Source organism: Fukomys damarensis, unplaced genomic scaffold (assembly GCF_012274545.1).
Source record: "Fukomys damarensis isolate Sample0158 unplaced genomic scaffold, DMR_v1.0_HiC HiC_scaffold_22, whole genome shotgun sequence".
NCBI lineage: Eukaryota > Metazoa > Chordata > Mammalia > Rodentia > Bathyergidae > Fukomys > Fukomys damarensis.
The window spans coordinates 3,423,511-3,441,417 of record NW_022900934.1 but is presented as its reverse complement, the minus strand read 5'-3'; the positions used below and the strand labels follow the sequence as shown (position 1 = coordinate 3,441,417).

At 43.8% G+C, this 17,907-nt stretch overlaps 1 protein-coding gene across 2 annotated transcripts; it reads left to right on the top strand.

The window, feature by feature from the left end:
• The first annotated feature begins 1,561 nt into the window (after nt 1-1,561).
• Nucleotides 1,562-5,774, top strand: Fam217b (family with sequence similarity 217 member B). Of its 2 annotated transcripts, none has more exons than XM_019209563.2 (3): nt 1,562-1,666; nt 1,776-1,861; nt 3,247-5,774. In XM_019209563.2, the coding sequence occupies exon 3, from the start codon at nt 3,251-3,253 to the stop codon at nt 4,382-4,384; it is 1,134 nt and encodes a 377-aa protein (XP_019065108.1). In that variant the 5' UTR covers nt 1,562-1,666; nt 1,776-1,861; nt 3,247-3,250; the 3' UTR covers nt 4,385-5,774. The 2 variants fall into 2 exon arrangements, with proteins under 2 accessions (XP_019065108.1, XP_010635793.1); XM_010637491.2 differs by having other exon boundaries at nt 1,583-1,666; nt 1,780-1,861.
• Nucleotides 5,775-17,907: the final 12,133 nt, after the last annotated feature.

Genomic DNA, 17,907 nt, shown 5'->3' with positions numbered 1-17,907 from the left:
AGTGGGGAGCTCTCCGCGCAGAGGGGAGGCGCAGGCCCCGCGTCCACAAGGCCTTGCCGGCCCGGTGCCAGCCGCTTCCCGGGGGCGGCCTCGGTTCCCTCCGGAGCAGGAGGCTGGAGCCGAAGTCAAGGCCCTGTGATGAGTCCTGTGGTTGCCCGGAATCGGCTTCCTGAGGGTCGGGACGTTTCTGTAGTCAAAATCTCTTACTCTGTGGCTGTGCGAGCTGGAAGCACCCGGGAGGCGGAGTTTCCTGCATCCCTAGGGCCCTGGGGCATTCATTTCTCCCAGGAACTTCTCAGGAAGTGCAGCAGCCCTGGGTGTCACGTGGGAGAAGGGAAGGAATGCAGGGCGCTTTGTAGAGAAGTTTAGTTGAACCCTAGGCCTTCCTTCCGGAAGGTTTGTTTTTACTGTCGGGGGACTGACTGGGCAAAAAGAAAACCAGAATAATGAAAAAGGGCTAATAAATTGGCGTTTCGTACATCTGCAGGTCAGGTGTGTTGTTTATGCTACAACCAATTAATTGTGAGAACCCGTTTGTGATTTTTCTTACCACCATATGTAAACACTAAAAAAGCTTACAGGATCATGGGAAAATACAGGAAAGTTTCAGGATAGAATCTTCTATAATTCCACTTATTTTTCATTTTGCAGAGGCAAGGGATGTTATGGGAAGGAGAAGTATTCAGTTTGTAGTGGGGGCACGTTCGCTGGGTTCTTCAGAAGAACGGCAAGCCACAGCAGTCTGTTGTATACCTGATCAAAGTTCTCAAAGAGGTGAGCCGGGGATTTTGCTCAGTGGTTCCACCAACTGCCTGGAAAGCCCAAGGTCCTGAGTTCATCCCCCGTACCCAAAACAAAACAGTTCGCAAAGAGATAACATCCCACAGTATGTAACACGTATTAATACCCCGTTTTCCAGTCACATTCAGCCTGGAGAAATGAGGTAATATGCCAATGTATTTATTGGTGACATTTAATGGATTAATATGATAGGGAAGACAGGACAATTCAATGGGACAATTCTAAGCACTCCTCTATCTGGGTTTTTTGTTTGTTTGTGTTTTGGTACTGGGGATCACACTTGGGAATGGCAGGCGGCAGAACCGCTGAGCTAAATCCCCAGCCCTCTATAATTATCTATTGCATGAATGAGTAAGAGTGGATGTAGGAGCTTTGGAGTAAGGCTTGACCTTAATCAGTGTCCCAGACTTCCTCATATTATCTTCCCCTGTTATTTCCCAGGAGATTGTGCGAGCACGTGTGTGTGTGTGTGTGTGTGTGTGGAGAGAGAGAGAGAGAGAGATGTTATCTGTTCATGGCAGTAAGTCACGTAGCTGACAAACACTGTGGAAAACAAACCAAAAAGAATAAACTCTGCTATAAGACAATATCCCCCTTTAATATTCCACAGTTCAGGGGACTTGCCACCATATAGTCACAACCTCAGCGTTTCAGTACTGTCCAAAGCTGAGAAAAAAATAAGTGTAAAACCAGCTCAGTGCTGGTATTAGGACCATGTGTGATCAGTACTTACTGTCACTATTCTGTTGCCTCTAGTTCTGGCAGTGCTGAGTATTTTCCCCATATAAGAGGAATAAAGAAGTCACCCTCCTCGCTGTTATATTCCAACGAATCGAACAAGAATATTTTGAACACCACAGAAAAGGTGATGTAAAGTCTGAGGGGACATCTTGCTTAGATTTGTCTTTTTTCTTCTTGTATGTTTTATATGTGTGTATTCACAATATTTATGACTGGGTGTCTCTATTTTTTAGACAGTTTGTCAAACTTTTGATGATGATCAGCCATGTGATTTTTTCAAGAAAAGGAGTAGGGTGACTGAATCTCATCAGAAAATCAGGTAAAACATTTTTACATAATTTCCTTATCTTGCCAAAGGTATATTTCCTCAGTTCTTCAAGAAGACTGAATATGTGTGGTTGGAAAAAGTATGTATTTGGATTAAAAAAAATTTATGTTTTTCACTTAGCATAAATGAGTGGACAGAGTAGCTTTAAAAGCATTATTTGTCTGTAGCTTGCAGAGGCCATGATTTTAGCAGCTAGCAGAATCTGAAGTTTTGTGCACATCTTTAATCAATTTTTTATATTGGTTTCTTATGCAGAAGGGATACCATTGGTAGTTACTTTTTGTGGGTGTACACTGACAGCTAGTTGTAAAGAAAAGTTTTAACAATCTCAGTTGTAAATCGTAATGGTGGCCATTCCTTCATTTCTTCACCTTTGTTGAGCTCATCTGTACTACTGGCCATGGTTTAACATACTTTATTAAGAATAACAGATTTTAAAATAATTGCTTAGGATGGTTAAAATCGCCGGGTGAGTGGATTTCTGAGCTTTCCAGAAAATATATTTGCCACTCATTTCCATTTACAACTGTCTGACCTCTGTCACAGTGAAGGATTGCTATTCTTAACTAAATGATTTGTTCTTGGTAAATTAATGAAAAAGGCATTTTCAGTTTCTAATCTCTGATGTGAGATTCCACCTGAGACTATATTACCCCAGAAAGAATATACTGCTGTCTTAGGAATGCACACAATATTGATTCTTTCTCTCTGTCTGCCATTCACAAGATGGAATTAATCCAGTTTGTCATTTGTGTTGAATTATAATGGTACCACATGATTTTTATTCCTGTCGTTTTAAACACAGTTGTCTTGAGTGTGTTTCCTATTTGAACACATATTAGTAAGTTTGTGTTTAAGGTGGAAGTTACTTACGATATACTACATATTAAGAGTTTAGCTAGCTCAAGAATCACCATGTCACTGATTAAACAGTGTGAGACTTGCATTTAATATTTACATTTAACTCAAAATAGGTATACACACCAAAAAGCTGTGGGTTTTATTTCTGAATGTTTTTGAACCCTGTTGACCATTAATGAAAGGGACTGAGAGTTTTTCCAGATTAATGTTTTTCTAGACACACTTGGTCTAAAGTTATACACACTGCGATGTGCTATTGATTCTCTTAAATGCTGATATTCAGTGTAAAATAGGATCTGTACATCTACTTTTGACACATGGACTCTGTTTCATGAGTAGAACATTACGTGGAAAATGGTCTGTAAAACTACTGCTTGTGAAAGGCATTTGGAGGCCTGATCTTTTCTAATGCCCGGAAAGTACAACTTGAGGATTCTTTTGATTTCTCTACTCATAGGCAGATTACATTTTTTTGTCATATGTAGTAGTAAGAATTGCAGTTTTCATTTTCACAGCAGTATGAATGCTGGCCCATCTTGGAATAAAGTACAACATTCAAAGGATTCTTCAGGAAAAAGACATAATAAATCCCAAGTACCTTACCTGTCTTCTGGGCTGAGAAGCAGCCTCGTGGGAATCTCTCAGCCAGCTGCAGAGAAACTTAAAGAAGGCTTTCTTCCAGAAGGGAATCCGGAAGGGCGTTTACTCAGCCCCAGGTGCCAGGGGGCCTCAGGGAGCAAACTGTTTCTTGACTTCCAGTCCATGAAAATTATTAAGGACGGTGCTGACGAGGACAGTGCGAGTGATCTGTCGGACTCTGAGCGGATCCCCATTCCTCCTTCTCCCCTCACACCACCAGATCTCAATCTGAGAGCTGAAGAAATCGATCCAGTTTGCTTCGATCTTCACCCAAGTCAGAGCCATGCCAAACCCGAATACTCTTACCCCGATTTCCTGCCACCCCCTTTTAGCTCCTGGGACCTCCGAGAGATGGCTGTGCTTCTGAACACAGACTACAGGACCGAGGCCGTGCCCCGAGCCGGGGGCTCCCTTGGGAAATTCATCGACAGACTCCTTCAGCTTGAGTGGCTGCAGCTCCAGACCGTGCAAGGTGAAAAGGCAAAGGGGTCCAAGGCCCGACCTCCAGCTGCCCAGGGGGCTCCCGGGGCTCTGAAAAGTCCTGGGAGAAGTAAACTGATTGCTGGTGGTCTGTCCAAGCCTCTGCCTTACCTGGAAGGGGCTTCAAAATCAGGCCCTGCCCGAAAGAAAGCTTTTCACCGTGAAGAAACACATCCATCCTATTACACCCTTGAGATTTCCCCCAGACCCACTGAGGTGCCAGGCAGTGCCAAGCTACATCCCCTCGAGCAAACCCCTGAAATGAGGACTGAAGAGAAGAAAAAAAAATCCAGTAAAAGCACCAAGCTGCAGCCCAGGGATTTGTCCTGCAGCGACAGCTGCCCCAAACTGGAAGCCAGCGGGAACATCCGAGTTCCCAAACAGCCAGCAATGATTCTGGACTCTTCCAGAACACAGGCGCATGCGAATCTTAAGAAAAAGGGGACTGCAAACAACTGTGCTCATACAACAATATCCAGTGAGAAGAAACTCAGAACAAATGGAGCAAAGCAAAACTCCTGTAAATTAAAATGATATCTGATGATGAATTGTGAAGACCAGCAGATACCTAAATACTGGAGCTCTCCTAGAAGCTACAATGCTGTGAGTGTTAAGATGTTCGACGAGTGGTGTTGAAGTAGTTGTTTGGCCCTTTCATCCACTCCCCACCTCTACCTCCAGGAGAGGTATTTTCAGAGTCCAGTGTCTTCACCATTATGCCATGATAGTTATGTCCAAGGTGAGGTGTCTTTCAGTGGGCCTTTGTTTTGACAGTCTTAAGCATTTGAGAGCCCATTAGGTAAAAATTAACCAAAGTTATGTGCCGTGTAAAGGACTAAAACACCAGTACTCCAGGGGCAGAGTCAAGGAAACTTCTGGAATGGCAGCCAGTCCATATAAAACTGGTAGTTTAGCTCCCCATTTTCACTTGCACATAAGTCTGTGAAACAGTGCATGCTGTTTTAAATGATGCGAAATCCTAGCATTTCAAATTAGGGCCTTCTGGCCACTGTGTCTTCTGCTTTTGCAAGCAGATTTCTGTTCATTTGACTCCCAAGGAGAAGTGTCAGTTCTTCGCAGAGTTAGGGAGTATGTGAGTTTCTATTCTGTGCGGTCCTTTAAAGCTGAGCTGCTTACTCAGTAGAAACAATGGCGTAAAGAATTTTATACTTCTCTCTCTCTCTCTCTCTCTCTCTCTCTTTAAAAGATGCTTTAAATGCAGAGGTGATCGTGGAGTCCACTTCTGAGTTCTCTAAACTGAGGTTAAGGTAATTGGCAGTGTGGATATTGCTGTTTGGCAGGGCAAGAATGAACTATGTGGCACCCTAAAATTTCTGGGATGTAAAATTTCTCCAAAGAGGAAGCATAGCAAACAACCTTTTAGAAGTTGTGAATGAAGCTAAAAACACATGGAAAGTAGTTGAATGTAACACTTGTTTAGTTATTGCCTTGGGATCCAGATCCTCTTGTCCATAGTCAGAAATAAGGATCTGTTTCAGTTTGGAAAACCAGGGTTATATTGTCTGTGGGGCCCAAGGGCAGGAGAGGACACAGCTCCAGGTCGAGGGCAGTGGGTCGTGGATGAAGTTGCGGGCTATGCTGTGAACGTCCGTATCTTCTCTGTGGCTTCCTGTTCCTTAGGGGCATCTTCTTCACTGCCATCCACTTGTTCCTATAGCTGTGCCGTGAGCGCTCTGTCTATGGTTATCTTCAAAACCTTTGGTTGACTACTTCTTGTTAGTTTGTTTTCCTGGCTGTAGTTGATCCCTTTAATTAGTTACTTTGGGTTTTTGTTGTTTTTGACACCCATGTTCCTATCTTTTCACCTTTGGTGTAAATGAAAAGCTTGGCAGGTTGCATTTGAAAGTATATTATCAAGGGCCGGGGATTTAGCTCAGTTCGATCCCAGTACCAAAAAAAAAAAGAAAGTATGCAGTGGCCCACAGACTGTTACTGCCCACTGCATAAGGACAAGAAATGTTTATAACTGAAACAATGCAAAAAGATTGCATATTAAGATACCTTTTTAAATTCAGATTTTAATCAGTAAACATGTGAAATTTTTTATGGTAGCCTTTTTCTTTGAGGACTTCAGTTTTAGATCTGTGCAGATTTTCTCTTAACATTCCTTACCTCTCATACCAGCCGACTGGAGAAAGCATGCTCTTGTAGAAAGGTCTTACACCGTTTTATGTGAACAGAAGTGGTACATGTAGTAAGCATTGCTTCCACAATCCTCAAATATATGCTAACTTTTGTCCTCAGTATGTGCAGTGTATTTGGAAAACAGCACCATTCTTAATGTTCCTTTCCATGCCTGGTGCCTATGCACCCCTTGTCTACCCTGCTACTGGTAGCACAGATGTGTCTTACTTGTAGCTGGCCCTGTTCTTAGGATTCTCTGCTGGAGTTTACACAGCTCTTTTTGAAGTTTCATGGCTAGTATTTTAAGCATGATATTACACACATTTGTATCCATATGTGCTACTTGCAGTAATACTAACGGTTACATGTGGAGGGCCTGCATCCGCCTGGGTACTCTTGGAGGCCTGGAATGGTGAGGATGATGTTTTCTTTTCCTTGCCCTGTGTGTGTCTGAGCTGAAGATCATTGTGATTAAGAAATTTGGAGACTATGCCTCATATATTTGTTCCTGGCTCTTTTAATTGAAGCTAGTTTAATCTGGGGAAGAGTCATAATGTCACATATTCAGACCATTTGAAAAGCCTGAAAAAGTGACTTTGCCTGTTTACTTTTTGCCCCATGTTGGTCATTTATTTTAACCAATTAATGCTGGAATGAATCAGAGATTCTAGTGGTTATTTATTTTTAAAGTTAGGTTATTACAGAGCTAAACACAATTTTAATTGTATGATCCCTGACAACACATGTCTAACACATCTTAAGGAACCAGATGTTGCAGATAAGAATCTTGCCTTTTTGAAGTAGGCAGTGTTGGAAAGTTAAATCATGAACTCATTTAGTCTGTCAGGTCAAAACCATAGAGGGTCCTGCTATTCTGGTGACAGGAGTCATTGTATTTCCAAGAAGTGCCTCTCATTTCTGAGGAGTTGTTTACATACACCTTGCATTTAAACCAGTTAAAACAATTGGAGATACAGTAAAACTGGAAAAGAATGTAAAAAGAATATTTCAGACTTAGACTCAGTTAAGGGAAAAAGTTGTAGAAAAGTACAAAAATAGACTAAAAATGTATACCAGTCTTTGCTTTGTTTAAATTTAGCCTATTTCCCCAATCTTTAAATAACTCAAAAAGTTGAAGGTTTGTAACTGATTTGAAAGTGGTACAGTTGGTGGCCTGTGACAAAATGCGGAGGAGATAGCACCACTGGTCTTATTAGAGCTAACTGCTAAAAGGAAGATGGTTTGCAGTAGCTTTTGGCCTGTTAGATTACTTTCTAGGAATAAATAAGAATTGTCGCTAAACAATAATATAAATGATATAAATATTGCCTGTTTCCTCATTCCTTTATGCTCATTTATACAAATTACATAAAAATAATGACACTTTGTGGTACTGTATTTAAAGGTATTATTTATTTATGTACATGTACAGGGCACTATTTAAAGTAGCCTGAAAATATTCAGCATGTTTATTTGCTATCATGATTGTATGTTTGCTTCTTTATGTAATAAAAGAGAACTCATGTAAGTTTTTGTGAACTTGAATTTTTCATTCCTTGAGAGCAACTAAACTGTAGAAAAATGCCCGGATTTTTCTGGCACGGTTTTGTTTAGCTTCTTATGCAGTTTTCTTTCTGAGTTTGTCTTTAATTTTCTTGCTGCTTTTTTCAAAGAATTGCCCGTGATGAAATTTTGTTCTGACTGCTGTGTACACAGTAAACCATGTCCACACCCGAAGCGATTCAGAGAAGCGTTGGAAGCCAGGGAGCATTACTTCCTGAGCAATACTGAGGAGTGGGTATGTGAGCAGGGTACAAATTCAGTAGGCACAAAGTTGAAGTAACGTCTGCTAGAATGAGATCAACCTTGACTTGCACATCCGGAAGTGAGTCAGGTTTCCTTCAAGGAAATTGGCTGGTTATGGGGCACTTTCTTCTGCAAATTCTCCGAAAGGTCCTTGCTTCTCTTTTCTAAGCTCACTTCTGATAATTACATGCAGTCTGGAGTCTGCAACATGTGGAGTAGTGGTGGGAGGTTTAAAAATAATTTTTGTTATGATTGCTGAAAGTTTTGTATCATTTATACTGAAAATAATAATTATTGTATCAACCACAAGGTGGCAACAAAACCTTTTCTTAGAGCTGTGAAATTGTACTTGTGTTTTCTAATCAAATAAAAGGGTTTGTACTGGAATCCAAAAGGAATGGGAGAAAGACTGACCTCAGACACAGGCAGATTATTTAACTTTGCTCTCCCATCAGGATTAAATGGCTTATTATATATAGTTAAGTGCTGTGAAGGATCGTATTTCATTCACTGAACATTTTTGTATTGTAACAAACTGATCTAGTATCCAATAATAATGAAGTAAAATAAATCATTACTTTGGGGAAAAAAAAAACTCATAGATACCCAGTTTCACGAAATACAATTTAAATTCCCCTGTCCATATGAGTTTAATAGTTAAGGGATTAGCTATAGTAACCTTATAAAACATGTGGAATTTAAAAATGGGATTGTCATGAATATAATTAAAATTGCCCTAGCTCAAATGGTAGTTTAGATTATATGCTGAACACTCGAACAAGAAGAAAGGGCACAGAAGCAAGATCTTTCTGACCTCCTGCTCATGTTTCTCCAGCTCCTCTTTCTCCCCTAAGGGGGCCACTGGAATTGGAGTTCCTCTTCTACAAGGCGAGTGGCAGAAACCAGAACCTCTCCCCTTCAAAGCCAGACATAGAACCCAGGAATGTCACTCTCACCTTCTCTTGCCCTTTGTGTACAAGCTGGCCAGGAAGAGGCTGTGTGGCCCACCATATCTGATAATAGGGTTGGAAGTCCCTCATCTGGAATGGATTCTGCCTCATATTCAGAAGGAAGGAAGGAGTGCTGCCCAAGGAGGCCGAGAGGAATCTGGGCAGGTACTGGGTGTCCCTGCCCTCCGTAACCTTAGCTCATGTTGTTTTACCCACTCACGTTTCTGCACGGCCATCCATGCTTCGTCAGTCCTAAGCGTAAGAACAGTTTTCTGTGGGGATTGAGCCCTTCATTTCTGAAGGCTCCCATGTCATGAGACTTTTATTGACTACATTTGTTATGCTTTGCTCTTGTTAACCTATCTCTGTCACAGGAATTTTGGTCCTGACCCTCATGATGGGTGAGAAAATTCATCACACCTTTTACCCCTACAAGAGAATACTAATAATGCATGCTTAATTTGAGGCTACAATAGGCCAACACAATTTCATGCCTTGCTACTTGGATTGTGAGCCATTCTGCAACCTCTGAGCCAGTCCGTATTTTCCCAAGATCCTTGGTACATCAAGCCTCCTTCCCTAATGCATCAGTGGCTGGAACACCCCTCTTCTCCGAGAAAATCACTGGTTTCTGTGTTGCATGCAGACCCTAAAGGCACTTGGCTGGCTGTTTAGCTGCAGAACTGATCACTGCGATAATAGTTTTATGGCCTCTAATAATCCTCATCATAAGTAATTGCTCGGGAGTTGAAGTTATTTAGAATGCTTAACCACCTGGACCAGTTTTCTTCACATTCATACTCTTTTTTCTTTTTTTAATTTCGGGTGAGGGAATCTCCATCTGCTTTTCATGGTGCTTTTTTTCCTTTCCATCATTTTGGCCAGTGTAGGTCTTCACTGCCTGTGGCCAGGCCTCTTCCCTGACTTGATAAAGCAAGGAGAAAGAAGACGAAGGCTTTGCTCATTTCTAGAGTGTTCTCAATTTTCTAAATATAATAATGAAATGTCTGTTATTTATATGAGGATAAAATGGCCTGCCAAAGTTAGTCAAAGACATTTTGATTTTAAAAAGAAGTGCATCTTTATCTTAGTAAGTACTTGATGTGGGGAAATCAGCTAAGCAGCCTCTAAGATTGCTCTTCTCATTTTCCAGAAAACTTAAAAACATATAAATAACTGGGGAGAGCTGGGGAGAGCTGGGAACTCCACCGTCAATACTGACAGCGTGGAAAGATACTGGCTCATGGTGGAAAAGACTTGGATCTGTCATGTTTGGCGGTTTTATTGTTTTGTTTTACCCTCTTTTCTCATCTGTAACAATTAGTTGAAAAAAATCAAGGGAAGAGATTAAAATATCTCAAAGGATTTTTTCTGGCCAGCTATTGGTGGCTTACTTAGAATACTAAACATAAGGAACCCACTTTCTGATCAATCTGTGTGACTACTAAAGCAGTTAAAACAGTCATTGAAAATAAATCAGGACATATAAATTGTTTAACACAACAATCTAATGAACTTCAGCAAGATATCAGGGTAAACTAGAAATATAATAGGGGGTATGGAGTAAAACTGCACTTAATAGTAATTTGGACTTTTCACTGATGGAGTCAAATTCACTTTTCCGATTTTCCCCCTAAAGTTGTGTGATCTTGCCCTTCATAATAATGTTCTTTTCAACAACAGACCACACGGAGGGCCAGTGGTCCCATAAGGTTATAATGGAGCTGAACAGTTCCTGTCGTCTAGTATATTTAGTGTTGCTTTTCCCAGCTGGGATATATTCGGGTACACAAGAGCTTAGGATGGTGTTGCAGTTGCCTATGGAATTCCGTGCAGTATTGTTCCCAGGTGTGTAGCAGGGGCGACGGGCTAAGCCACGTATTGTCAGCTACTCCATCTCGGTTTTGTGAGCACGCTCTGAGTTTTGCACGAGGAGATCTTCTGTTTGCTGGGACACTGGCCTTTGTTAAGTGATGCGTGACTAGATTATAACATTTTTCAAACACTGAGGAACGTTGGAAGGGTTGCACGGTGAGCAACCACGTACTCCGTCTACGTCCAACAGCTGTCATGGCTCAGTCTTCTCAGTCTCCCGTCAGCCCCCTCTCAGCTGGCTGCAGCCTCTCGTGAACTCCCGACCCCCTCCAGGCCTGCTTGCTCTCTCGGTCACTGCTGCACCTCCACTGCAGATGGTGGGCCGTACCCCATGGATGGCTCTTGTGTACACAACAGGCTTAAACTTACAGACCCAGTTCACCCCTCCCAGATGCAGGCTCTCCCTGGCTTTTTTTTTTTTTTAACTCAAGACTGTCCGGAGAAATTAAGATTTTCTTGTGACTACGAAGAAATGGGACCTTGAGCTCAGAGTTGTTGATTGGAGAAGAGGTTTGTGTAGGCATAGACCTACCTGGAGAGGCCTTGATTTGGAGAGCAGGTCTCGGCAGGGCTCACCGTCACTTTCTCAGTTCCAGCAGGGTACGTTTTCCTCCACTCACTCCAGTTAGTAAAATGACTCCACTTTAAAAAGTCCAAGTCAGCCTTGATTGGAACGGACTCTCTCGCCTCCCTCCGGGCCAGACTGGCCTGTCAGTTTTGCCTCCCACGCCAGACTGAGCAGGGGCTCAGAAGGGCAGGGGTGTAGTGGTTCCCCACTGGGACCCCTTTGTTCCTGCTTCTTCCCTCTGCCAAGTCTGAGGCAGAAGGGAGTGGGCAGGACAGCCCTGCTATTCCGAATCCCTGCTGTTTATTATTCTATAAACCCTGCCATTCCCACCTGTTCCCCTGCTCTCGGGCTATCCAACCAGACCACTGTTGCATAAGAATTCCAAGCCAAAATAGCAGGGAGGGAATTACACTCCCAACTCCCCAACCCTTTTTGCGGTTTTTATTTGGGACGCAGTCTGCCTGAGTTGCTAAGCTGCCAGGCTGCCCCTGCCTCAGCCTGTAAGATACCGAGGGTACAGGCTTGGGACGGTGTCCTGCTGCCAGCGTCATTCTTTACCAGCAGTTTTCTTGAGACTCTCATGTGTCTTCCTAAGATGGAAAGAAAGCATCACCTCCTCCCTGCAGGGGCTGGGGTGGGGTGAGCCCCTCCTAGGAAGTAGGCCATGGGAAGGGAGCAGCGCTCCTCCTCCGTACCTGACACCGGTGGGTACGGGTGGGGAGGGGTGAGCCTGGGCTGAGATACTGTGTTGGTGTCCAGATCAGCTCTGTCATATATGTGGGAGTCCAGAGGCCTCCCAGATGTTGGTGGCTTTCTTAATATGTGATGAATTTAATGCTTTTATTTTCTCAAGTAAAGATCCTTGTCGCCAAATCCTGGGCAAGGAGAAACCTTCCATGGAACATACCTTTCCCTGAAATGAGAGCAAGTGATCATATTTAAGCTGTCTTGACCAACAGCCCTGGAAATAACAGTCAGAGTAATGAAGCGAGACCGCTGGGGGTTTCTGGACAGACCACTGACCACCTTTATTGCTGTCTGCTTCAAGGGATTCAAGTCACATTGAAAGTATCGAGGAGAAGTTTACTCTCATTTTCATACCTTTAGTTTTCTGTGGGAGGGGAAACGGCCATCAATCTAAACATAATTACACAAGAAGAGGGGCAATGAAGGGGGAACAGGAGGTTTGGCAGGACTTTCTGAGATCGCCTGGCTCTAGTGAGTTTGCATTACTGTAGTGAGATCTTACAATGTGTCTTTCTCAGCAAGCACAGCCTCGCAGTTAACCCATAGTCGCCCATTTTTACACCAGGTGACAGTTTTCACCCTCAGTAACACTCAGTGATGCCTGGTTTGGGGGATTATTATTGACGTGGATAGTTTGACACAAAGCCAGTCCTTTCAGGAAGCTCTAATGATGTATTCGTCATCATAGAACAAGATAACAAGAACTTGAGGGGTCAGGTGCCCCTCAGCTCCTGAGGTACAGTGCTGAGTCTTACTACACAGTTGTAGCTCATACCTCTCTTCATCTTCAACAAAAGCAGTCACAAGTCTTTGTCAATTTACAGGGAGCTGGGAGCTGCCACCCTGTGGCCACAGGTATTACTGTGCTGTTCTTTGAAGGACAGAAAGGAGCCTTGGGCTATTGTCCCCCAGACGTGGATGCTGAGGACACCTGCTAGTTTAGACTCACCTCAGTGGTGCTGCAGAAGACCACCAGCCAAGTCTCCGTCCATAGTCCAAGGTGGGATTGCCCGAGGGATGAATGGCATTTTGCCTCGTTATTTTTAAATGCCCAAGAATACAAAAAAAAATTTTGTTGTTTCTGAAAATATATTAAAATGTAAAAGTAAAACTCTCTTCCAACTTGGAACAAATGTAAGAGTAGACCCCTCCCTTAGCATTCCCCAAGCCTTCCCCATACTGATTGCTTGGTGAGTCTAACAAATTTATTGTCTTTATTACCCAACATTTTAACCCCCAGAATCAATGTAGCGCAGGAGTTCTCCACCTGCACTTTTCCAACATTCGAAGGGGCACATCTCACCTGAGTTAGAAATCCTGAATTAGTGACTCTGATTTAGGTTTTCAATAGGCTGACCTTGTACAAAAGCACACACTCCAGAAACAAGTACAAAGTTGTGAACCTGATCGTTGTTATTCTGGTTCAAGACCTTAAAATCACATTTATGACTCTTTTAAACAGTAAACTGTTCATTTGAATTAAAATAATAAATTATCCAATGACAATATGCTGCATCAGCTCATAGAGCCTGCGTGTATAGTAAGCCAAGGAAGTTCACCTGTTTCATCTGCTCAAAAGTTAGGAATTTTTAAAATGACTTTTGTTTGGGGTTTTTTTGGGGGGTTGTTTGTTTTGTTTTGTTTTGTTTTTTGGTACCAGGGGTTGAATTCAGAATCTTGCACTTACGAGGAAGACAGCAGAACCATTGAGCTAAATCTTGGCCCCCAAATTAGCAATATTGTAAGAAAGAGAATATGGCAATTGAGATATGCCAAAGCTTGCTCATTTTAACCTTGAGTGTTCATAAAGCAGAATCCTCTTCCCTTTGCCTCAGATCTCACAGGAAGATCACCGGGTTGCTAGAGCTCCTATCCAGAGTCCTTTCCCTGTCGTCCCTCCCCCTATTCTCAGTCCACGCTCAAAAAGGCAGACTACTCTAAACACAAAGGAGGTTTTCGTAGAAATTATCTGAACGCCAAAGCCCAGGCCAACGTGGAATAGATTTTTTTTTGAAAAGTGTTTTCTTTCACTTTTTTCTTCCTCACCTACCCCCTGATCCTCATTTCTCCGAGTCGTTTTGTCAGTTTTTAATGATTCTAGAAAATAATCATTAACATACTCTGCTATGGGAAGAGATCAGTAGTCATACTATTTGGAAATGAAAAACCAACCAAGAAACAAAATTCTTCTTTCCCAGAGGAGCTGAGCTATTATCCTCGGGTCAGTGCCCAGCCAGTTTCCTGTGTTCCTATATGACTGAGGCAGTTCGGTTTCCTGCCTCTCCCTTCCTAAGAACTCCACACTGCAGAGGAAGTTATAGCTTTCATCAGCCAGCCCCTCACTGATATGTCCAGGAAGTGCAGAGAAGAAGGGAGGGGCAAGCTGGGGCCCCTGAACCCCAAGAGCCACTGGAGAAGATGCCCCCAGCTGGGAAGGAGGGGAGGCCCCAGGCTCAGAGGTCAGCTGTCGCCTGCCTGCTCTGGGTACACCTTAGCACCCTACACAGTGCAGCTCCAGGGGCTGCACCTCACTGCTGCTGCTGTCCCTGCTGCTGCGGCAGGAGCAGGGAGCCACAGACCCAGCACTAGGTGGCTTTAACCCTTCCCGGCTAAAGGAAGACAGCAGAACAATCGAGTGTGATCTGGCAGACACTGGAGAGGGGTCAGACATGCAGCTGGAGTGAGGGACTGGCCTTCTGTAGGGCGGCATAGGCAGTGAGGGCTCAAGAATGTTTCTGAAGGTGGGGTGGAAGGTCCCGATCTGTTTGGGGGAGGAGTGAGTGTCAGCAAAGGGATTTGCTGGACAACAAATTCATAAAGCACACACAATTTGAATTTAGATTACATCAATACACACAAATTTCTAGTCCTTCTGTCCACACTTAAGATTCAGAAAATCTCAATGGTTCATATCAAGGACAAACTGAACCGCCACTGGGGATGGCAAACCAAATCTGCACACTACCACTGCCAGTTGCCACTGAGGACATGAAATTGCGAACAGCAAAGCCAGGGGCTTGTTCTGGTTACACTCGGAGAGAGTCAGCGTTGCTTACACTTGTTGATCGTGACGTGCTTAATTTGCTTTGTGTAGGTAGGGAGAGAGAGACACTTCTTCCTTCTGATATTAGCCGAGGGTGGGAGCAAGTGCAGCGACCAGGGGAAACAGCTCATGGGCTCTGGCTGGAGTCGAGTAGTGCGTTCACCCAGGCTGGCCATTTTTGGGCGGGGACCTGGACTAACCTGACCTCGGTCCTTCCCTTGGTTCAAGACCACCTCACTTTGAGAAAGGGGCTTCAGAATGTCTCGACGCGTAGGTTCTGCCCTTACAAGTCCGGGGAGAACTGAACCACTTGTCAGGATTCTTAACTTTGTTAAGCTTTGCTTTCTTCACCTGAAAACGAAGCTAATTATTGCACTTTGCAGATTTGATGGTTTTTGATTGTAGGAGTAAATGAGGAAATGTGTGAAGGGCTTGGAGCAGTAACGACTCGGTCAGTGTACTCTTCAGTCTTTTTAAGGCTTTAAGAGACTTTAAGTCTTTTTTAATCCCAGGGACAATGGCGGCTACATTCATTCAGTGACCGTGCTACAAGGACTTGGACCCCTGCCCTGGGCCAATTATTCTGTTAGGCACTGGGCACAAAATACACAAAATAGGAGGAAGTCCTGTCTTGGTTTGCAGAGAGTCTCCAAACTGTTTCTGAAAGCAGATGCCTTATTTGCCACCTGGAAATTGAAGAGTTTTCTTGGTCACGTTTTGCAATGTTGAGTTGTGAGTGTTTTTAATCAGACAGTGCATTCATTTTGTCTCCAATACTTGGCAGAACCCTGTTTTATTAGACCATGTTAGCATGGATTTGACTATATTGCAAACCAAATCCTATTTCCATCCTTCTCGCGCTCCTCCTCCCGTCCTGATCTCAGGAGGAAACAGAGCTGTATTTTTCTCTCCTGTTGCATTAGAACAGTGCCTAGCATGTTAATTTGCCGCAAGAAAGTGTGGAATGAGGTGGGTCCTGCTGTTCTGCAGACCGTACTTCAGCAGGTCCTCACAGACTCCAGGGAACCAAGACCGAAGAAGGAAATGTGACTCAATAGGTTGCAAAGGTTTTTAGCAATCAGAGTGCTGCCCTTACCTGGACAAAGAGCCACCTCCCCATCAGGTGCTCCATGACTTGCCAGATTGGTTATAAGTAACCTATTCCTCTGCCCACCTTTATGTTCCTCTTCAAATTGCTTGTAACCAACCATCTCTGACACCCATCACAGCTACCCACTCGTTTAAAAACTGCTTCCCATTCTCACGGCAGCTGTTGTGTTCTGAAATTCCACACCCTTGTTTTGCCATTCTGAGGCGAAGCCAAAGGGCCAAGTCAGGACTCTGTCCTCCAAGCTTACATTTTCCTTCCACACTCAGTGGCACATAATGACAAGCTGTGGAAGACACGTCCTCCTCCCCTCCTTGGTCACTTCTAGTCCCGAGAGCCCGTGACTCAGCTGAGCCCAACGGCCAGAGAGGAGGGAGGCTTTAAAAGAAGCCTCGCATGGCCTCTTTGTGTCTGCCCACTTCTGTCTTCTCTTCTCATAAACGCATATAGGTAGGGAGAGAGAAACACTTCTTCCTTCTAAAATTGGTTGGTTTCCAGAATGACCTCTGCTGAATTTGACTTCACATCTACAAATGCTGTTTCCAATAAGGGCACCTTTACAGGGGCAATAGATTAGGACATTGACACGTATGTGTTTTAGGGACACAATTCAACCTAAAGTAGGAGGACCAGGAGGAACAGGGCTGGCCAGTTAGGAGGACACACAAGTGTCCTCAGGGGAAGGTGATGGCCCCTGCAGTTGTGGTGGTGGACAGCTGCAGGGGGCCTTAGAAGGAAAGGGGTGACAGCTGAAAAGTAGGGATGGGTGAGGAGGGGTTAAGAGTGGCTTCCAGGATGGGCAGGTCAGTGTCTTACTGAGTTAGGGAGCTCCGAGGAACAGACAGGTTCGTCAAAAAGACAACCAGTCACTCTTAGATGTGTTGAATTTGAGTTACCCAAGAGATGCAAAAATGGAAATAGATGTTGTGCAGAAACTCACGTAGGAAAAGTAGCAAATACTTAGATCTTAGTGCCCTAAATCTACTTTAACTGATACATAAAATTGCACATATTTATGGGGCACTGTGGTATATCCATCCAAGCATACATCGTGTAATGTTCAAGTCAGGGTAAACATATCTATCTCCTCAGATATTTGTTATTTCTTTTTGTTGAAAATATTCAAAACTTTCCCTTCAAGCTTTCAAAACGTATCCTAAGCACTCTGGGTGAGTCACACCGAATATGTCAAAAAGAGAGAATAATTGTGCCTCTGTGGTTGGAATTGCTGCAGGGATTAAGAATGCAGGCAGACGTGTGTGTGTGTGCGTGTGTGTGTGTGTGTGTGTGCGCGCGCGCGCGTACACAAACGGCGAAATTCAGGCTCAAATACGTTAAATGATCTGCCCACAGCACACAGCGAGCAAGCGAAGGAAGAGGACTTAGACGCAGGCTTCCTGAGTCCATGAGCCCGCGCGCCTCAGTGCTCTGCCTCGCTGTCTTCATCACAGCAGACTAGGTGGGAGGCACCAGTCACACGTGGCCATTTACATTTAAGTTCATTCACATGAAGTGAAACTTAAAACTCAGTTCCATATCAGCAGAAGCGCACCTCAGACACTCAGGGAGCCTCGGCGGGCTCGTGGATACCACGCGGGACAGCCCAGGTTAGAGCCTCGTTCTCACAGGGGGCGCTGGTCTTCCCTGACCGGAGCTCAGCAGTCAAGGACGGCACAGAACCCTGGTAGGAAACTTTTATAGGAAATTCAGACGCGACTTCTACCATCCCAAATTCTGCTAGAAGGAAATTTTTCATTTAAAAATGAAGTATTTTCAAGCAATCCTGGAAAGAATGATTTCTATGTAGGTGTCTTG

What these genes read in the sequence shown, in the direction of transcription:
- Fam217b (XM_019209563.2), top strand. Translation starts at nt 3,251, where the DNA reads ATGAATGCTGGCCCATCTTGGAATAAAGTACAACATTCAAAGGATTCT.